This window comes from Zootoca vivipara, chromosome Z1, assembly GCF_965207765.1.
Source record: "Zootoca vivipara chromosome Z1, rZooViv2.hap1.1, whole genome shotgun sequence".
Lineage (NCBI taxonomy): Eukaryota > Metazoa > Chordata > Lepidosauria > Squamata > Lacertidae > Zootoca > Zootoca vivipara.
Genome location: NC_142583.1, coordinates 47,087,007 through 47,109,824, shown reverse-complemented (window position 1 = coordinate 47,109,824; position 22,818 = coordinate 47,087,007). Strand labels below are relative to the sequence as shown.

The 22,818-nt window shown below is 42.7% G+C and overlaps 1 protein-coding gene across 2 annotated transcripts in view; it reads right to left on the bottom strand.

Moving 5' to 3' along the window:
- TNIP3 (TNFAIP3 interacting protein 3) overlaps positions 1-22,818 on the bottom strand; it is a 96,561-nt gene that overhangs the window by 10,707 nt on the left and 63,036 nt on the right. The window contains exons 9-12 of one of the 2 annotated variants that reach the window (XM_088660371.1): positions 20,347-20,472; positions 17,392-17,445; positions 16,353-16,511; positions 7,539-7,599 (exon numbers count right to left, since the gene is read on the bottom strand). In XM_088660371.1, coding sequence (XP_088516497.1) covers positions 7,539-7,599; positions 16,353-16,511; positions 17,392-17,445; positions 20,347-20,472 — 400 coding nt within the window. The remainder of the gene's footprint in view (positions 1-7,538; positions 7,600-16,352; positions 16,512-17,391; positions 17,446-20,346; positions 20,473-22,818) is intronic. The other variant, XM_088660372.1, reaches the window with a different exon arrangement.

The following is a 22,818-nucleotide window of genomic DNA, read 5'->3' as shown; positions in this document are numbered from 1 at the left end:
ATGTGGAGGAGCGGAGACGGGAACCCAGTTCCCCAGATTACGAGTCTACCGGCCCCTCTCTGCCTAACAATAATGCCATCCCTGGGTGCTACCAAGTAAGAGACTATTTTCAAACCACAGTGACTTTATGCATATGCCCCTGAAATTTGATGTTGGCTCTTTTTTGAGGTACCTTTCACCCACTTCTGGTTCAATGTACAGCAATAAATCAGTATGGAGGACGTAGCTCTACTATGGCCACAGCATAATGAAAGCTGCCATCATAACTAATGATGTCAAGGGATAGATCAAGTCTCCCTCCACTGTCTATTAGGAGCTTGGCATTCATCTTGATTCTTTTTACAGAAGCTGCTGGGAGGCTGTGCTTAATGAGACTAGAAAACTAATTAGTCCCAGCTAAGTTTAATGAAAATCAGGAGGGTAACATAGGAGTGCATTGTGACTCTATTGTTGTAGGTTAGATAATGTACAAAGAGCCTCGCCAGCTTTCAGGCAACCTAACTTCAATAGCAGATGTGCTGAAAGTTTTGTGCTTTATCTTTAACTGAAAGTTTTGCGCTTTATCAGAGGCATCCAATGTGGCCTTTGAAATCTCTTTAATCCCTGCCACAAATTTGCACCAACACTATGATGGTCTATGGGCAATCCTCCCACCCCTTCTTTTTTGCTTTCATATCCTGAATATCCTTCCTATACTACATTGTGACTTTTCTCTTGCACCAATACATCATTTTTTTACACAGTTACCCACCTGTAACCAATACATCAGTGATGGTTTCTGCAGTTGCACTAGGACACATGTAGACCCTGCCATGGCTCAACAATAAAATATGTGATCAGATTTAGTGCCCTGTGATCAAACTTTATTGGCTCTTCTTGGATGCACTATAATTATTTTGAAGGAAGATCCTGTTGGCTTATGTTGATCTTCCATTCTTCACCTCAACTTGACAAAAGAAAATTAAAATTCTTTAACTGAATTTTGAATCAGAATTCACCTGCAGAAATCAATATGTGCGCATGTATATTATATTATGTAGTCCAGCTATGGAACCAAAGTTATCTGGTAAGAAGACAGCTGGAGTGAACTTTAAAGGTCCCGCTACGAACTTGAAATATTTTTGCAACATCAGAACTGCTCCTTAGCTCTTCTGATTTTCCCCATTTGTAATCCCACTCCTAACTCACTAGGCTTGTATAGGCAAAATAAGTCACTAACGCCCTTGAAAAGATGTGTTTAGAGGAGAGATTAGTGGTATCCCTTCATCTGCGCACTGTGAGCTATATACTAGCCTTAAATAATAATAAAATGACACATAGTCAAATATTTAGCAATAAGACACCCAGTCATTGAATTAAGGTTTTCATGGAATAACTGTGGTTCCCAAATATAAGTGCTGGGGGAACCGATCTTATTGTACGCCCCCCACTAAATGGACTTTTGGAAGCAAAACTGACATTGCTTGCCAGAATCACAAGTATGCAAAGAAAGCCCTGAGCAATAAAACCTCTTTCCCAGAGAATTTTTTTTTATTAAAAGTAGGTTCAGGGGAAAGCTCCAGCCCAATTTTTAAGCTGTCTCGTCAATTTTGCACAGTTGGAAAAGAAAGGAAATCATACTATCCCACCTGCCAAAATAAGCTGATACTCATAACACTAGTTGGAATTCTCTTGTCCTTTGTTCCTGAATCCTTTGTCTCCCCCCCCCCCTAAAAAAAGGGAAGCCATTGTCAAGGAAGGGTGATCACTAGCTAGACTAAAAGAAAGTCAGTTAACTTTTAGATCTTGTACCCACCAAAATATATGTGCAGGAAGGATAATACGGGCCAAGGAAAGAGTGGGTGAGATGTATAAGTAAGCATGACTCAGAAACCACACTTGTGATACCAGTATCCTCTTGCCCTTTGTTTGAACCCACATCTCTCACCCACAAACAGATCCCATAGATCTTTCTCCACATTTCTCTATTTTTCAGCTGCATAGGCAGCACACATTTAAAGCACAACACTTGCCCCAGAGAATCCTGGGAACCATAGCTTGTCAAGGGTGCTGAGAACTGTAGCTTTGTGGGTAGCACACTACAAGTCCCAGAACTGTACTTCACATGAAGCCATGTACTACATATGTGCAGCATGTATGCAGCCTTTATTTCACACACCGTTGCAGGAAAGGTGGAAGGCAACAAGTGGGGAAACCTCTTTCAACATATCTAGATTTCCTTTTCAAAATCTCTCCCCTAACCCTGCGTGGTGAATAAGAACACCCTACTACAGTATATGCTAATAAAAAAAATAGTAAAAGAATGGAATAATATACAATGTCCAGACACTCCCATGATTGCTATGGAAGGCAGCCAGTTCCCTAGCAGCAGCTGTGTGCAAAGACTGTCTAGGCTGTAGGGATCAGAAGGGAGTGACACAGACACCCTGTCCCCCACATCCTAGCCACCAGGATGTGCCTGGGGTTGTCTCTTTATGACGCAGTAGCCTAAAGTAGGAAGGCAGGAGGAAGATAAAGGGAACGGACCAGGGAGAGCAGTTTTATGGCTTGCATTCATCAGCATGCCTTAAAAGAGCCCCCATAGCATGACACCGTACGCTACCCAAAGCCATGGAAATGCCTTTGAGTTAATATCCTGCATATGTGAAGGGCAGTAAGTGGATAACATGCATCATTAGAGAAGAGGAGGAAATAATGGTGCTTAAAAAAAAAAAAACTTTAAAGTGGTTGTTAAATTGTCTCCATAGCCAAAAGCTGGAGACAGCTAATGCTCACTCCTACACTTTCTGCTGGGAGGGTGTGTATTTAATTTCTGGATCTTATTAAAACACTTGTTTCGAGTGGGCCATGAGCTGAGTACATGGATAACTACTGATAATATCTTAAAATGAAACCTTAGCTTGACTGTTCCTGCCTCTCTAGCCACCATCCTGATCTGAGTTGTGCTGCCTCTCCCTTCCCAAATGAGTAGTGCAGAGTCAAAAGACCTCTTTAGCCACATCAATTGGAACAGTAATAAACCTTGATACATGCATGGATAACACAGAGACACACTTCTTTCAAATCATGTTCCTCATATTCCTAGCAATTTTTTGAAGTCTGCCTCGTTGTGTGCTTCTGTTAAGAAAACAGAATATGCATCAAAACCCGAGTTTAGACGCCTCAGTTATTATACTGGTCAAGGAGGGCAGTAGAGATGGGGATTAAATTTGATTTAAACTGTTGTGAAGAGGGGAAAGAACTGCTGCATTATTCACTCATGCAGCATTTACTACCAATATGCTGCATATGAGCATTCAGATGCTTCTTTCAAAAAGGATTTAAGAACAAACTTTTGAAAATCATGCAAGCCCAAGTAAAATTAATTACTGACAGTAGGCAACACGTTGCCTCTTTTCATACATTGGGATCAGCTGCTGGCTTCATATTGTAGTCTGTAGTCCAATATTAAACAGTTTCCAAGTTCAGTTGCAACAGGAAACTGTGGTTTGCCAAGTGCAAGAAGTTTTCTTTGTATTGCATAAGAGGAGTGTGTGAGGAGGGGTGTAATGGCATGAGACCTTGTGGGGTTAAACCTTTCCTTCCCAACTTATTCCCAGTGAAATTCACCTACCCCAAAGCTGATAATACTGTGAGAATCATCCTGTATACACTAACCTGGACTCTGCAATCATAATAGAATCATAAAACTGTAGAGCTGGAAGGGATCACAAGGGTCATCTAGTCCAACCCCTTGCAATGCAGGAATCTTTGGCACAGTTTAGGACTTGAACCCATGGCCCTGAGATTAAGAGTCTCATGCTCTACCAGCTGAGCTATCCCAGGATAATAATAGCCACCTGAGGCCTTTCTTGTGATTCCTCCATGAGAGGTCCAAAGAGTGGTAACATAAGAACAGGCCTTTTCTGCAGTTGCTCCCCATTTGTGGAATGCTCTCTCTAGGGAAATAAAAAAATTCCTTCAGTAGCACCTTAAAGACCAACTAAGTTTTTATTTTGGTATGAGCTTTCGTGTGCATGCACTCTCTAGGGAGATTCAGCTGGAACCTTCATTATACATCTTTAGATGTCCAGTGAAAACTTTCCTCTTCTATGTCCTTTTAAATATGTCGCGCGGGGGGGGGGATTATTGGTTTGTTTTGTTCTTGTTATGTATTTTCTGGTTTTGTTTTGTATTTTTATGCTGTGAACTGCCCTGATATCTTTGGATGAAGGATGGTATAAAAATTTAATAAGTAATAATAAATAAATAATAGTAATTCCTCCAGGAGGAAAATTCAAATGGTACCAGTGAAACCATCCTCTCAGAAACTAATAGCAGCGTCAAGGGGTAGGGAGTGAGACTACAGTAGGGGAGAAAAGGAATGTTCTGGTCCTGCTCATCCTCTGCACCTGCTAATGTAATTTCCAATGAACTATTTTAAATACTAAGTGAAAAGTTGAGTGTATTGTGGCCCTGAAAGGTTACTGAATCTAGGTTGTTCCCCTTTCCAAATCAGAACTCCTTGTTTACGTCTACTAAATCCTTTTCCTCACTCCTTTGGATTGTCCACAACTTGGTTCATCCCTGTATGCCAGAGATAACAATTCTAAGGGGGCTTTCAAAGGGAGGCTTAATATAATGGATTGTTCGTGTATTGCAAATGGCTTTCTGGCAACAGAGTATTGTTGTTTTAAAATACTGGGTTTTTCATGGACAGGGCAAATCTGGATTAAATTGGGGGAGGGAGGATATACAAGTTGCCATTTTGCTGCCACTGATGTGAAAAACATGCATGCATTAGGATTACAGATTCGACAATAACTACCCTTCTATATGTACACTTATTTACTTGGTCACTTATTCCAAGATTTTCTCCCCTTTCTTCAGGCTCTCATTTGCAGATTGAACATGTAAACAAATCAAAAGGTCAAAGGAAATTCCATGCACTTTTCCAAATGCCTTTTCCCAAAGCTGAAGATTGCTTTTCCTTGTCAAAGTCATCATGTGTTTCCCCGGGGACAGCTGGCCCCCCAAACCACAACAACTTTATAAACTGAAGCTTTTAAGCACTTAAAGGCTTCAATGCATGCAGCCAGCCAACTTGATCTCCTAGGTTAGCTGGCTCAGCAAGGCTAAGCTTTACGCTCTCAAGTTATTAAGTACTTATAAGGGCTGCAGAGTTTTCATATGGAGAGCTTACCAGGCAATCTTATGGCTAACCAATTCATGGCTTGTAAGGAGCTTTAGTTCTAAGAACAACAGGCAGTTTTCTGGATATCTCATGCTTCATTTGTGAAACAATCTGCAAGGGACTGTTGTAAAATTCTGAGCAAGTGGGACTCATCAAAATACATTTGCACAAGGTCACAGAAGGGTTTGGAAGTGCATAAAATTTCACTTTCTAACCATCTACACGTTGGGGTATTGCACCGATATCCTTTCAATGACAGTCTGTGCCTCTATAAGGAATCACTCCAGCATGTTTTAGCCATGCAGTCTTCACAATTGGATTTCCATTATCAAAGTGAGAGATCTGGCAATCCCAAGGCTATCTAATGTCTGCAGTACAAAATTGTGCATGGCTCTAATCCCATCTTCTCTCCCCGTTTGCTGTCCTATAAGCAACTCAAAATAAATGCCTCTTGCGCCTTCTAGTACAGAACCTACTTTTGCAATTCTCAGACTTAAGTGACTCTGATAGACTCCCACCCCACAACTAGTTTAGTATGATCCCAACAAGCCTACAAATGTCCCAAACTGCAAATCCATTTGTCCTGCCCATGACAGTTGCTTATGCTTCCTGCATTTCTTCCTGTTCTGATAAGATGAGGGATAGCAAAATATGTCCTTCACACTCACAGAAGAGGTGGGTTACTATCAGTCTAGCATGTTCTACTTTTAACTGTATGGACCAACAGTTGCCTAATGCAGCTGCCACCTTGCTCCAAATGGTAGGGCTTGCTTTGCTGGGAGGCAATACCAAGTAAAGAAGGACTGGCATGCAAATGAGCAGTAGTGAGCAGGTGGTGGCCTGTTATGGGGAGAGTCCACTGGAACAATCTTGCTCATGTGCCATGCCACATACCCCGCTCCATTTGAACCTGGAATCCATGCTGATTAGGATATTTTATCAGTTAATGCGCAACTAGCCCATTTTACCTGTTAATACTCCATGTTGAAAGAGCCTGAATTCTTGTTTAAGACTTTTAGAAAACATCTGAAGGCAGCCCTGTTTAGGGAAGCTTTTAATGTTTAATAGATTATTGCATTTTAATGTTCTGTTGCAAGCCGCCCAGAGTGGCTGGGGAAACTCAGCCAGATGGGCGGGGTATAAATAAATTATTATTATTATTATTATTATTATTATTATTATTATTATTATTATTATCATTATTATTATAATATAAGTGGTTCCTGTATAAGATCAAACTCCACCTAATTCAGTATTCTTTGCAAGCATCCCAGCAACCACCAAGCATTCAGTCAGTCAATGTTTATTAAGGCAAACAGCCAGCATAGACCACCAAGTGTTAACTGGCCCACCATAAAGTGGCCAAGGGTTTATTGGTGTACCAAATTCTACTTCTGTCCACCCCTACCATACAGCCTCTGAAACAAAAACATTTTCCTTCTCCAGGGGTGTTTACAACAAACAGGAAAGAGTAGGAAAGGAATGTGCAAACAGAGAGGAAAATGTATTAAGATAGTGTGCAAATGCTTCAGAACTAATTGTACAATTACTTGACAAGCAAACAAACAAATTAAGTTGCCCAGGAGCTTCAGCTTAGCCTAAGAGAAGCCAAAATGCTTTGTGTTTCTAAGGAAAACATGTTCCTTATTCTATAGGGTTGAGCTGAGGCTGAACCAGCTACGCACTTGAGAATGCAACAAATAGAATTGGGTAAGATATATTGGAAATCGTTTCTCCAGGATTTTGGGGGACCCTCAGATATGACGTCATCTGTGGGTCCCTTAAACCAGAAGAGTTGAGGTGTGTGGACTAATAATTATCTTGCATGGCCTTTGAACTTATTTGGTGTGAAGACAGAATGGTGGCAGTGTTACGGTAGCAAAGTCTTAGCTAGCTTTGACGTCAGTCACTGTCCTCTCTACTGGCTGTAGGAAAGCCCCACGGTGGCTAGACTGAGCTCCTTAGAGACCATAGATTAGACACACCATTTGCTCAACTGTCAACCAAGTTATGAATGGAGCACTTCAATTCCAATATCCTTCATTTTTCTTAGGTGTTCAGTAAGAGATTTATATGATTCTTTAAGGCATGTTAGATGGTTTAAAGTAGTTTTGGCAATACCAAAAACTGTACACAAATGCATTATATTTAGAATCCACAGCCTTGGCTGCATGCATGTATTGCAGTTGTACAAAATAGAGCTGTAAACAAATCACACACTGGTTACTTATGAAAGTTTACTACCGATGAGAGAGAGAGAGAGAGAGAGAGAGAGAGAGAGAGAGAGAGAGAGAGAGAGAGAGAGAGAGAGACTCCATTAAAAAGAAACTCTTAAAAAGTGTGTTCAGTACAGCTGTTGCCTTACCATTTGCCTTGTGCGGCACATCTGGCGGAAACCGGTTGGGAACATACCATTGATAGTCTGGCTGCGCAGAACAATAAAACATTATTACAGCAATATGGACTTCATAGACACTTCAAACAAAAGAATAGCAGCATGGTAAATATAATTATACTGTGAAGCCTTTCATTAGTCATACCAAAGTAATTTACCCCCAAAATCTCCTTCTTATTTTGATCAAATAATTTTTTTTCTGATTAAGTTATTCAGCTGTTTTTTCCCCTTTTTATTGCTGTGTCTTTTGGATGGGTGAGCACAATATTAAAGAGTTGTGTGAAACCTCCTAGATCCCACAAATCAAAACAAACTTTATTAACATTAACAAACCAGATTTCCGAGAGCCTCGTGAACCTTGAAAAAGAGCAGGAGAAGACAGGGTGAGATGGAATGCACCTGATTCTATCATAAACAGTTAGGTCTCTAACTACAGCCAATGTCAGCTGTTAAGAGGCTAAGAGAAACCTGGTGTGCATCAACATGACAGGTGAACGTGTTCCAAAGGGAACTTGCTCACAGTTTGCTAGGATTCTTTTAAAACCCTGGTGACCTCACAAAACAGAATTCTAATCTTCCACTCTAATGGCAGCACGTCAGCATTTGAACTTTAAAATGATTTTTTGGGGGGGGGGAGGATATTATTGTAAGAAAAAAATGCTTTTTACAAAAACATGCAACGTTTCAATCAAATTCTTATAGACTTTGACAGCTCCTAATTACAAAACTGGAATAATTTTTGCAAGGCAGATTTTCAAAATTAAAAAAGAATAATACAGCATGCCCATTGAAATGTCACCTTAGCTCTCCAGTAGTTCAAGGATTGGGGACCTGCAAGCCTCTAGATGCTGCTGAATAAATTACTATCATCCCAATGGCCATGCTGACTAGGGCTGATGGCGTGTGGGTAGAGGGCTGTATAGAATAAATAAATTTTTATTTATTTTTAAAACGAGAGTTGGTGGTCCAACAATATTTGGAGGGCCACAGGTTCCCTCCTCCTGCTATACTGAGCGTCTGAAAAAAGAATGGAAAACTGTTATTGGGATTATATTTTTAATATTCTTGATCTGTTTACAGAAGAAAGTCATTATTGCAGCTGATCCTTCCTCTACACTTCCTTATCGAAATCATTTAATCCAAATTGTAAATCACCCTGCTCTTCTCTAGTTCACAGGCCAAGGAAACCCTATGTTGATGCTTACGTCACCAAAGCTTGATGCAGGACTCCAGTGCATTCCACACACAAAGCTTCTCCTTCTTTTGAGATTGGGTAGGCGGAACATTTCTGGTTGCTTAACCATGGTTAGACAATCAAGAGCAGGCCACAAAAGGCCCACCTCTCTCTATTATGGAGCACCATTTCCCCCTTAGGTTCTAACTATTGTAAACTATTACACCTGCAGTGGTGTTATTTTTGTGGTTATAGAGGGCGAGGTCTCCAGAACAGGAAACAATGTTTTAAATATGGTTTCTGTTGTGTATTGAGTCAAAGGATTTTATATCTGTATTATTATTGTCTGTATTTGCATTAGGATAAAGTAACTGCCTTTTGGTTCCAGAGGGTACAGCTACTATTGGTTCATTTAAGCTGCTGTATTTGGATCCTCTGTCTTATTGGTTTCCTCCAAAAGGCAACACTGTGATTGCTTGATATTGTTCCCTCCAAAATGTATCCCTTCCTAGCTAGTCCCCTGTCCCTATAAATGTAGCTTTCCTCTCCTCAGTCTTCAGTCTTGTTCACTTTAATAAAGAGCTGTTACTAGAGAACTGTCTCCAGCATGTTTTGTCAAGAGAGCTGAAATCACAAACCCCACGTCACAACAACTGGCGACGAGGATGGGATCCGGAATGCTGAGGAGCGGTTAAACACAACCCTGCCTCAGAGTCCGGATTGCAGCTGAGAACAAGACTCACTGGCCAGCTGAGAAGACGACCCTGCCCGCTAGGACAATGGAGAGTCCAAGGGTATTGGAGCCCTTCCAGCCATCAGAGCCCCACACCTGGGAAGACTACGTCGAACGCTTCGAGTTCTTTGCAGTGGCTCAAGGGATCACCGATGCCAGCAAAAGAAGGGCCACATTCCTGAGCTACTGTGGGCCCGAGACCTTCAAGCTGGCCAAGGCATTACTTGCTCCAGCGAAGCTGAGTGAGACATCTCTCAAAGATATTCTTGCCTGCCTAACAAGCCACTTGGCGCCTACTGAGACCAAGATGGCCCGGCGGATGGAGTTCCATAAGAGGCAGCAGCATGCTGGGGAGTCTGTATCCACATTTCTGGCTGAACTCCGGAAGCTCGCTCAGCACTGCGGCTTCCAAAATCTGGAAGAGACTCTCCTGGATCGGTTTATTGGTGGTCTGAGCAGCAAGAAAGCCAGAAGACGCATCGTGGCTAAAGAAGAGGTTACCCTTGCTTCAGCCTTGAAAGAGGCCACCGCCACGGAGAATTATGAAAGAGAGGAGCTTGATGCCAGTCGCAAGGCCACTAAGCCACAGATAGAAGTTGCGCATGCCATGGACGAGCTAGAGGCTACTCCGAGCCAGAGCCCAGTCCGTGGGGTCGAGTCGGTGCGTCAGGCCTGCACAGTGCACAGAGATCGCCGAGGCAGTTGCCCAGGTTGTGGCGGAAACCATGAAAGGAAGAGTTGTCGTTTCAGGGATGCTATCTGCCGGACGTGCGGAAAGACGGGTCACATCGCCAGGGTCTGTAGATCGGCGGCGTCGGGAGCGACAGGAGCACCTAGACTGGAGCATCGCAGACCGCCCACAGCAACTCGTTTTCTAAAGGACTGCCACTACGTAACGGAGATCAACGGGAGGGCCGTGCAGTTTCCAGCGCAAGGCAAGGCACACGTCAAGGTGAAGATTGAGGGTCAGCAGTGCGACATGGAGGTGGACTCCGGATCCGCATTCACCATCGTGTCGGACCAGACCGCGAAGACATTCTTCCCCAGGGGTAAGTTGCCCCCTCTGGAGCCCTTTCCGGCAACCTTGCAGTCGTACTCAGCAGGCCGCATCCATGTTATGGGAATGTGTGCCGTGAGAGTACAGTTCCGGGACAAACAGGCTGTACTCAAACTGGTGATTGCGAAGGGCAGTCGCCCCAGTCTCCTGGGCACTGACTGGTTCCCTGCCCTGGGACTGAGTATCTCAGGGCTTAATTCAATCCAAACCTGCCCTGAGATGAGTGAGGTATTATGCAAGGAATTTGCTGGTCTCTTTAATGGAAAACTGGGTTGTTATAAAGGGCCCCCAGTTGACTTCGAGTTGGACCCCGGGGTGGCTCCAATCCGACTCAAACCAAGGCGAGTGCCATTTGCACTGCAACCCAAGATCGAGGCAGAGCTGGATAAATTGGTCAAGCAGGGAGTTCTCTCACCCGTGGACTCTGCTAAGTGGGAGACTCCAATCGTCACACCCCTTAAAGCAAATGGGGAAGTCAGGATATGTGCAGATTACAAATGTACTATCAATAAGGCACTCAGGGGAAACTCATACCCCATTCCAGTCGTATCACATCTGTTGGCTAAACTGGCTGGGGGCAAGGTGTTCGCCAAAATTGACCTGGCACAAGCTTACCAACAGCTGCCAGTAACCCCACAATCAGCGGAAGCACAGACTATTGTCACACATAAAGGGGCGTTCAGAGTTAACAGATTACAGTTCGGAGTTTGTGTGGCCCCAGGGATTTTTCAAGGGCTCATGGAACGCCTGTTAAGAGGTCTGCCGGGGGTCTTGCCATTTTTTGATGATGTTTTGATTGCTGGAAAAGACCCACAGGAACTGGTTGCGCGTGTCCGTGCAGTGTTGCTCAAGTTCAAGGAGGTGGGGTTGCAACTGAAAAAAGAAAAATGCAGTTTTGGGGTGCCAACTGTGGATTTCTTGGGGTTTAAAATTGATGCATCAGGCATCCACCCCACAGATGCTAAGATTAAGGCCATCATCGAGGCACCACGACCACAGAACAAGACGGAGTTGCAGTCATTCCTGGGACTTATTAACTTTTATCATTCGTTCTTACCCCAGAAAGCTTCGGTAGCTGAACCATTACATAGACTATTGCAGAAAAAGAATGTGTGGCGATGGGGGCGGGAGCAGCAGAAGGCTTTTGACTCCTTGCGAGGAATGCTGAGTAGCAGGAGCGTCCTTGCTCATTATGATGAGTCAAAGCCGCTGGTCCTGGCATGTGATGCCTCTCAATACGGTCTGGGGGCTGTGCTGAGTCATAGGGAACCGGATGGGTCGGAAAAGCCCATCTCTTTCTATTCCCGTACGTTGTCGCCCACAGAGCGCAACTATGCTCAAATTGATAAAGAGGCACTGGCTATTGTGTCCGGAATCAAAAGGTTCTATGATTATTTGTACGGTCGCCATTTCTCCATTGAAACGGACCACAAACCACTGTTAGGGTTGTTCAACCCAAACAAACAAACGCCACAAATTCTCTCCCCCAGAATGTTGCGTTGGTCAATATTCCTGAATGGGTTCCAGTACACCTTGACCCATGTGCCGGGGAAACAGTTGTGCCATGCTGATGCGCTGAGTCGATTGCCCCTTCCTGGCGGGAGCAATGAGGATCCTGCTCCGGCGGAGCACATTATGATGCTAGAAACACTTCCGGGGGCTCCTGTAACAGCTACGGATATAGCTGAGAAAACTAGGAAAGATGCTGTTCTCTCCCGTGTGCTCACTTGGGTGGGGAGGGGGTGGCCAGGTGGTCCGCATGAAGAAAAATTCAGGCCTTATGCGACAAGGCAGCACGAATTGTCCATGCATAAGGGTTGTCTCCTATGGGGAGATAGGGTGATAATCCCAGCACCACTGAGAAACAGGGTTCTTGAGACGCTTCACATGGGACACCCGGGAATGGTCAGGATGAAGTCGCTAGCCCGATGTTATGTGTGGTGGCCTGGAATGGACCAGAACATAGAACAATGGGTACGAACATGCAAGGCATGCCAAGAGGTGCGGCCAGAAGTGGCCAGAGCACCAGTCCACTGGTGGGAGCAGTCCAGGACTCCCTGGAGCCGGCTGCACATAGATTTTGCTGGGCCATTCCAAGGGAAGGTCTTTTTGGTTATCGTTGATGCATATTCCAAATGGTTAGAAGTGGCGATGGTCCCTAGCATGGCATCAGCTGCCGTAATCAAGGTGTTGAGGCAGCTGTTTGCTACCCACGGGTTACCTGAGACCATTGTATCAGATAATGGGGCAGCTTTTGTATCCCAAGAATTCAGGGCATTCTTGGCTGATAACTTTATAAGAGGGGTCACATCCGCGCCCTTTCACCCATCCTCCAATGGGCAGGCTGAGCGCATGGTAAGAACAGCCAAAGAATCCATTGCGCGCTTAATGGAGGGTAACTGGTCAGCTCGCATTGCGCGAATGTTATTTTTGCAGCATGCGACGCCGTGTACTGCGACGGGCAAGTCGCCAGCCGAGCTGCTCTTAGGTAGAAGACTGGTAACGGTGCTGGATTATGTCCACCCAGATAAAATGCCAAACCGTAATTCAAGAGCAACCCCCCAGGCTGAGACTGACACAACAAGGTATCTCGCCCCTGAAGATCTGGTCTGGGTGAGGAACTATTCACGAGGTCCGCGGTGGGTGGCCGGTGTGATCACCCGGGCTAGTGGACCTGTGTCCTATTATGTGACCTTGGAAAATGGGCAAGTTTGGAAGAGACATATAGATCAGCTGAGGCGCCGGGTGCTCAGCAGGGAGGAGTCAGATAATTCATCCCTGGCTAATGACCCACAGCTGCAAGACCAGAGTGAAAATGGTCCAGAGGTACAGTCTCCAGGGGCTTCAGCAAATGAACCAGGGTCTGCTAGTCCTCATGATGACGAGGTACAGGTCGGGGACCCTGAGATGTCTGGGACTCCATCTGTTCCTGATGAAACCCCTATAGCAGCCCCTCCACCACAGGTAACACCCAATCCAGAACCTGCAACACCTGTTGTCAGGAGATCAGGTAGAAGTTGTAGGACCCCACAGTACCTGAGGGATTACGTCTGCTGTGCTCACTAGGGGGGGAGGGGTGTTGTGTATTGAGTCAAAGGATTTTATATCTGTATTATTATTGTCTGTATTTGCATTAGGATAAAGTAACTGCCTTTTGGTTCCAGAGGGTACAGCTACTATTGGTTCATTTAAGCTGCTGTATTTGGATCCTCTGTCTTATTGGTTTCCTCCAAAAGGCAGCACTGTGATTGCTTGATATTGTTCCCTCCAAAATGTATCCCTTCCTAGCTAGTCCCCTGTCCCTATAAATGTAGCTTTCCTCTCCTCAGTCTTCAGTCTTGTTCACTTTAATAAAGAGCTGTTACTAGAGAACTGTCTCCAGCATGTTTTGTCAAGAGAGCTGAAATCACAAACCCCACGTCACAACAGTTTCAGTTCCTGGATGGAGAAGTAACCACAATTAGGTAGCACTGCTGCAGATATAATGGTTAATGTAACTGGGTTGTTGATGTAATAGTTAAGTGTTTGGGAGTTTTATGACCTGGTTCATATGCAATGCTAAAGCATAGCATCTTATTATGTGCACAAGCCTTCTTCCCATTTCTCCAGCACACTCACAATGGGAAGATCAGAAGCATCAGCTTCCATGTTAAAATACCTGCAGGTTGTCATTTCATCTGGGAACTGGGAGGGAATCACAGTTAATTTTAACTATGGATATCTAAACAAGCCAGAAACCAAAGTTTGATATCTCTTTGGACAAGCCATAATTTAAACAAATCACACCTTTTCCCAGAATAAATGCTCAATAAACAGGTTGTCTGGAGGAGACCTTATTGAGATGTTTTACAAGGAGAAAAAAATGGAGTCAAATCCAACCTTGCTTTTTGTTTACACTGGCATGGAGAAGTGGTTACACCTCATGGGGAACCACTGAATTCCAGCAGCTTGCTATCAAATAAACCATGTTACACAAGCACCTGAAACTTAATTTTAAAAAGGGTATCATATAACAGAGCCAGGCTAGATGGCCCAATGGACTAACTTAGTTTGTATTATAAATTATATTAAATATATTATCTCTTAACTTTTTATTTTAAGCCTCTACCCAAAGACATCAGGGCATGGACGGGATAAATATTCAATTAAACATGCAAAACGCTCCCTAGTAAAATAAGCCATACTCAACTACAAACATATGATGTATTCTCAGAGACCCAAAGAACAATGTGTGAACACTACTGCAAGGCAGTTAACATAATTTTTCACAATTATGATCTTGAAAGTATTCCAAAGGATAAAGAGACATGATTCACAATCAGACTAAACAAAAGATTTCTCGGATGATTGAAAAGTAAACAGTAAATGTGAGTTAGGGGGGGGAAAGGAGTAGAAAGTCAAAATAAAACGAAGTATCTGTACTATATTCCATACGCTGAATCTACACACTCACTCAATTCTAACACCTTTCACATTTGATGACAAATAGCTTGGGAATTATTATTTTTTTAAAAAAAAAAAAACCTGCTGGAGCCAGCTACACTTATATAAGAAAACAATCACAAAAGAACTTGGGAATAGATTTCAAAACAACCAATCAGCAAAGGACTCCACCCTTCCAGCGGTCTTCTAAAGGAAGGCAAAATTTATAAACCCCCAGGATGCACTGCACAGCTAGAAACCCAGATGGTGAAAGCTCTAGGACAGCGGCCAAAATTAATTGGGCCTCAGTTTTAAACTTTAGTGAGAAACTCCTTCCCCCCACAAGCTCATATAAGAGAAGAGAAACAGGAGGGAAAATACTTAAATGAAAGCTCTGCTTATGTATGGCTCTTTCCTTGCTTTATCTAAGCTTAAGTATGTGTGGTCCTTGGCAGGTTCTATTCACTTCCATGGTGGTTTATGCAAGAGATTGTCCTGGAGAAATAAGATTATGCCAACTCCATCCATGTTGCATTCTTCATCATAATGTGAAGGAATGCAATTGTGGCAACCCGTTTGCACAACCATTATACCCCTAGCAGTAGCCTCAATCTCAGCACAGTGTAGCTGTCGAATCTAATGTGTGTCTTGCCCTTGCACAAGGTGGTGTACAACTGCTAGAGTTATTATACATGGTGACAGCTTGTGAGTTACAATGCTACTTTTGCTAACATTACCTTAGGTGCCAGCGTATAAAAATAACTAAAACTATTTCCGGCAAATGAACAATCGGTTTATAAACAGCAAAACCCAGTTATCAGTCCAAGATAAAACAACTCGAAGCAAAGTTATTCAGAGCCCATTTGAAGACCTGAATTGATGGGGTCTCAGTTAGGATAGAATTCCACAAATTGATGTGGGGTCAACCCTATAGCGCTCACTGAAGCACACACAAGCAGGTCCTCAGGGGCTGATCTCAAAGGACAGGCAGGTTTGTACAGGTGAAGATGATCCTTCAACCAGTGTGGCCCCCAACTCATTAATAGTTTTAAAGATTATTACTTGGAATTGGGCCCTAAAGCATACCAAGAATGCAGTAAAATATATTTTGTTCTGGTCAGAGAGAAAAAATGGAGGGTGTTTTTTTTAAAAAAACCAACTCAGCAGGAGATGTGAGCTATTTGAAAGATGATGGGAATATGTACATTAAGAGTTACAAAAACAGTTATTTGAGAAAAATCAAAAGAGAAAAATCAAAATGACAAGGCAAGAAAGAGAGGCGAGTATTTACATTTTACAATGCACACATTATTCTACTCCTGCAGAATCCTTGCATTTGTGGTTGTACAATGTTGATTTCTGTTTTGTGAAATGGAGGCTGACAGAAGTATTACTTACTGGGCACTGCTGCTTTCTGTGAATGCTGCACGAAGCCAACCTTATTTGAGGTTCATGGTATGGGTGAAGTAACCCACAGTTCCTGCAACTAAAACATGCAGGAACAAACATCTGATGTGGAAAGCCATGTTTTTCTGTAAGTGCTTGGAGGTCTCTTGCCTATACAGTACAAACATTGAATGAATGATTGATTGATTGATTGATTGATTGAATGAATGAATGAATGAATGAATGAATGAATGAATACTTCCCCATTAAAACAGTAACATCTTAGTATTTCCTGTACTCCTGGTTTAATACTGCAATGTCCAACTGGTAGCTGGTGCCTTTCCATTCTGGTAGTTGCACCCTTAGTTCTAAGTACCGTCTATTCTGGTGTATAAGACGACCCCCAACTTTTCCAGTTAAAATATAGAGTTTGGTATATACTCGCTGTATAAGAAATACGACCTGGCATATAAGATGACCCCCGACTTTTGAGAAGATTTTCCTGGGTTAAAAAGTAGTCTTATACGCAGGAATATACAGTAAGCTACACAAGACTGATAACAAGTTTGCCAGTAGTGGGACTACAGCCTGATACACTATGAAGCATTAAAATTTAGCACAACAAAAGGGGGGGGGGAATCTAACCTGGATGAATTAGGCACAAAAAAATTTGCATAAATTTGCTTAATCAACATAATCTGTTTTGGATGGTCACAGCGAGGGATAAGGCCCTTCCCTGGGCTACTGGAAATTGTATGGAGTCCACCATTAGCTTAGAGATTTCACCAGATATTGTCCACTTAACATGCAATTTGGTCAAAGCAGCCAAATTAGCTGGAACCTTTAATCTTCAAAAAAAAAAATATTAGCTGCAATTTAGGACCATGTTTTGCACTTTGTATTTGCACAAAATCATGGCATGCACTGAGTCCTGTAGAATAATTCTTTGTTCATCACATTAGCAAAATTAGTTTGGTTGGATTGAAAGTAGCATGTACTGTGTGTCGTTTGAGCCTCCTAGAAAAAACAATATCTGAAGTACAACACACACCTGTTGCTTTACTTTCTTCTCAAGTAGTTCCCTTTCTTCCTGGCAGTCTTTAACCTGTGTAGGGGAAATTAATTGCATACTGAAAAAGTGCATGCATGTATGCATAGAAGCACGGTATGTTATCAAAAATCAATTGCTGAAATCAAGAACTCTCATGCCCCCTTGTGGAAGCTTGGTGAGCTAAGTTAACAGGTTCATTAGGCGACAATTCTTTTATGCTCCAAAGTCAACGGTGAGGGAAACAGTGAGGGAAATTGTTTTGGGTCAGGTCAACAGGACGTCTCTTCCTTGTTAAAGCCAAAGCCCTCATTCATGAGAAGGATATTGTGGGGGGGCACAAATTATACCAGCCATTGCCAGCAGCTGAAGTTGTGGTTGACAACATATTTATTCTTACAGTCCGGTCTGAATTCACTTGATGAAGATTAGGCTAAATATTTGGGGGGGGGGATCTAAACTTAAAGGGCAGTTAAATCATAGCACAAGCTGCCCAGTAATGCCATGGGTCTCCTTTACAAATAGTTCTAGGAAATAGTTGCACAAGCATTGGCCGGGTATCCTGTGTTAGTTCACAGAATTGGCCAATAAGATTTTGTTGTTCGCTCTATGGTCCCATATTAAGCTTCTTTGCATCATTCCAACACCTGACAAGTGAGAAATTACATTTTGATCTTTCCTTTCCGATTCCTGCAAGAAAAGTTGACCAGCAGAGCCCCAAACAAACCTGATAACTGCATTTATGTATTACTTATATAACAGTTAAGCATGTCAAATCACACCATACGATATACACAACGATAATGTAATGTTCTGATTTTATAGGAAGGCACCATGGCTGCAGAAGGATAAAATGCTTAATGAGCAGGGATGCCAGATGGAGGTAGAAAATAACAGAGTGGAACCACTTTGGCCACCTCATGAGAAGAGAAGACTCCCTGGAAAAGACCCTGATGTTGGGAAAGATGGAGGGCACTAGGAGAAGGGGACAACATGAGATGAGATGGTTGGACAGTGTTCTCGAAGCTACGAACATGAGTTTGACCAAACTGCGGGAGGCAGTGGAAGACAGGAGTGCCTGGCGTGCTCTGGTCCATGGGGTCACGAAGAGTCGGACACGACTGAATGACTAAACAACAACAACAACAACAAGGATTCCCAATAGACCACAGGCTATTGTATTTCATCCAGCAGAGCTTTACTGCTACTGAAGGCAAATGAGCACAATGGTCACAAATACAATAGATTCAGGATTGGCACTGTTCATAAGAAATCCAGTTGCAACAGGCTTAACTTAAACTTACAATAACTTATAATAAGACTAAACTATACATACTATGTACAGAACTCTACACCAGAAGGAAGGAGAGGCAGAAGGACAAAGTGAAACCCAGGCTCCTTCTGGCCCTACTTTTATAGTCAGCATGACCTTGACAGAAAAGATAACAGAGCCAATTTAAGCCAGATTTTCTGAAGGTGTAACCTAAACATCATAAAGCTTCTGCTTGTCTCTTTCACACAGAGAAGCTTCCAGAACCCTCTTGAATTAAGTAGAATAGGAAAGATCTCTACACATCAGATCAATAATTTCTGCACTAAGAAATGCAAACTGTCAAGGCTTACCTAAACAAAAATGTTTTAAGAAGGCACCAAAAAGAATACTGTGAAGGTGCCCGTCTTATTTCAATAGACAGGGAGTTCCAAAGGGCAGTTGCTGCCACATTAAAGGTAATTGGGTGGCATTTGTAACAGTGACAGTTTTGCAGACGGAAGTGACTGAACAGGCGCCCATGGGTAAGGTGATCCTGCAAATAAACTGGTCCCCAGCTGTTAAGGGCTTTATATATTAATAGTAACACCTTGAACTTGGCCCAGTAGCCAATGGTTGCTCAGTGCTGATCTCTGAGCAGAGGTGTAATATGCAGAATAGGTCTCACTTCTGCCAGCATTTGGCACTAACTTCCAGAGCAAGTGCAAGGGAAGCCCCACATAAAATACATTGCAGTAATTCTATTTTGTCAATAATGCCTGGACTGATGTGGTCAAGCTCTCCTGGTCCAGGAACAGTTGTAGCTGCCGCATAAGTCAGAGCTGGCAAAGGGCACTTCTAGCCACTGATGTTACCTGGCCCTCCAGTGTCAGAGCTGGATCCAGAAGCACACCCAACCTTTATACCTGTTCCTTCAGGAGGAGTGCCATCCTGTTGGGCACAGGCAATTGACTGATTTCTTGGGCACAGAGACCACTCATCCACAGTGCCCCCATCTTGCCAGGATTCAAATTCAGCTTATCATGTTTCCTCTCTAGCACTTCCAGGATACAAGGGCCTAACCTGATGAGATCCTAGCAGAACAAGGATTTGAACTTAGTCTTCCGAAATCTATTCACGGGTTGACTGTCACTTATAGCTCTTTAGATGCAGATGATTAGCGGAGCAATCCTATGTGATATTTATATAGTAAATTTCTTCAGGATACCTGAAGAAATTGCTTTCTCCAGGATACCTGAAGAAATTGCTTTCTCCGTTGTATGCAAATAGAGCTTAGGCGAGCATATATAAGATGCAGCCTTAGTTGCAGAAATCATACAGAATAGCCAGAAAATGTTATTCTGCTTAATTCCCTTGAAACTATCTGGGATCTGAAGCAAGAGGTCAAAAAAAGAACTTTGGTGCTTGCTACAAAATATTTGATGAGCCACTGCATTTGTCACAAGTCACTCCATTTAGTTAGTGTGTGATTTGTGTGCGTTCAGGGTGTGGGTTTCAAATTATTCCTCATTTCATAACCAACATTACTCCAGAATGATTTCATCCCAGATGGTGACCTCATATAAAATCTGTGTCAATTAACGGAAGCTAAAATAGAATGGAAGCCAGAATTGGGTTGAATGGAAAGCGAGAAAATAAGAAGAAAATGCACATGTTTTGGCAATGATTACATTTGTTTTTATTCATACCTGTGAATTTAGGGTGTCCAACTGAAACTGTATTCTCTCATTAATTCTCAGCAGTGCTTCTTTTTCTTCGTTAAGTCTCTCTCTATCAGATCTTTCCTTTTTAAAGTCTTCTTCATAAATCTGAACCTACAAATGAGGATAATGTAATATCTATTCAGTAGAGGTAATGCCCCAAATCTTAATTTTATAAAAGGTACAAAATAGGCAAGTCTATCCATTTACATGAAAAATGCTTTAAAAGGAAATGTCATGGTGGGTTTTGACATTTTGGTAATTAAAAAAAGTTATTTGTTCTCACAAACCTTCTCCTCTAATTTATTTATTGAATTTATATACCACCCTATACCCGGAGGTTTCAGGGCGGTTCACAGAATTTTACATGATTTTTATATTTGGTGTGGATATAAGAATTAATAATCAAAGAATCCATAATCACATAATTAATAACAATTAACAATCACAGAAAGATTATAGGGATTTCTGGCTTCAATTTGTTTTTTTCCTATAAATTCTACTTAACACAGGCTTTTAAACAACTCTGGATGGAACAAGAACAGCAGCACATTGGAGAATGAGATTCTATTTTCAAAAAACTATCCATGCCCAACTGTGGCAAATATTTTACAAAATGTATGATTATGGCTTGACTGTGGCTTGACACAATTGCTGGCAATTTATCAGATTACACACTCACTTTATACACTGTGTTAAGCTACACCACCTTAGGTGGCAATCTCTGAGACAGTCCAGGGCAGAGGTGGGCAAAAGATACCATAGATTGGAACTAGATTGTTTTATCCTTGGGTCATTTGCAGTAGATTGGCAAGGGTTTCTAACACCTAATTATTTAACAAGAAATTTACTTTTTCCACTCAAATTAGGCTGCTGAAATGAAGAAAGCTAGCCAGATGTGGATTTGTTTGTTAAAGGATTGTGGGTCCAGCTCATTTCTGGTTTAGTACTGAAAACAAACTCCTATGCTTAGACTTCACTAGGAGTCACCCTGTTCTTTGATTCTGTCTGTTGCATCTTTCCCACATAGCTATTGCTGAAGTTCCAGTAAATTGGGTCCTCCCTAACAATAGGTCACGTGTTGCAGTGTGGCCTGGCAACCAAACCCTGTGTTGTGGGTGGGAATGTTTGAATGGCCACAACACCCTATTGGAGGTCCCTTGATGCTGGGTGCAATTAGACCAATGGGATGCCAACTAAATTCTACCAAGGAACCTCTATTTAAGCCCATGAACGTGTCCCTGAGCTTCCTCTTTGGGGCCAGTGCATCGGAACACCTGCCTACCTCTCCCTATATTTAGGGCTTGCACGCATGACCTTGCTATGCTGTCATGTGTCGTCTGTCATTGGGACAGGGGCATGGCAGGAATTTTCCCCACTTGGCAGATTGGCTGGTGCCATTTGGGTTTCGCCTGCCACGTAGCAAATTGTCACAACTTGTAAGGTTGCAGATAGGCTCTGGTTCAGGTGATAGGGGTGGCAGAACGGTCTGGCCATCCCTATGCGATGGATATTCCATTAAAGGAATCCAGGGACTCATTGGTTGGTCAACCCTGAGAGGGGTTGTGCCCTAAGCCGGAGTTCAGGGGGACATCTGGCTGGTGGACTGGCTTGACCCCGCTTTCCACTGTGCCGGGTGTTTCACCCAAGGCTGACCTATGGTGTGCCCTGGGTCAGTGCTGCCTGCAACGGTGCAGGGAGCTAGTCAAACCAGAGCCTATGCAACCACTCATTTGATTGTAATCAATAAAGTTGTGGCCTAAATTCTGCCAAAAACTAAACCAAAAATTTGAGTCTTGTCTGAATTTATTTGGGGGTGGTTAAAAGGTCTACAACAAGTCTGATGCCTGGTCCAGCACCCTCCCTATTCCTCCCTCAAAAAACTTTCTTAGAGCAGCTGCTCTGTTTGTGCCAAGAACTGTTTAAAAATAATAATAATTAAAATCAGCAGTAAACAAAAAAGATGTCAATGTCTATGCGTCTGGATAGGCTTGCATCAGTCATGATATTTCCCCCCATGAGTATGTACTTGTAAGGAGCAAATCACTGGCAGCTAGTGCATGAGAAGTCAGGAAGACTTCAATTAAAAATCATTAGGAACAACCACATTCCCAGGGAATTCTATTTGATGTGCTCATAATCCAAGAATTTAGAAATACCACTTTCAGAACCTTAAAGCCAAAGTTAGTCAATTCTGAATTTCAACGACAAAACAGAGGCTGTGCATCCCTTACAGAGCTACCATTCCCAGCACCCTTAACAAAATACAATTCCCAGGATTCTTTGAGAGGGGAAATTTGTGCTGTGTATTGCTTTAAAAGTATAGTATTGATGTAGCTTAGGACTCCTTGGCGCTGCTGATTCATGGTTCTTCCACATTAATTCTGGAAGCAGTATTAGAACTGTAGTTCCACACAGGACTGTATACTCCTGTCAGCAGTCCTGCAGTGTCTTCTCCCC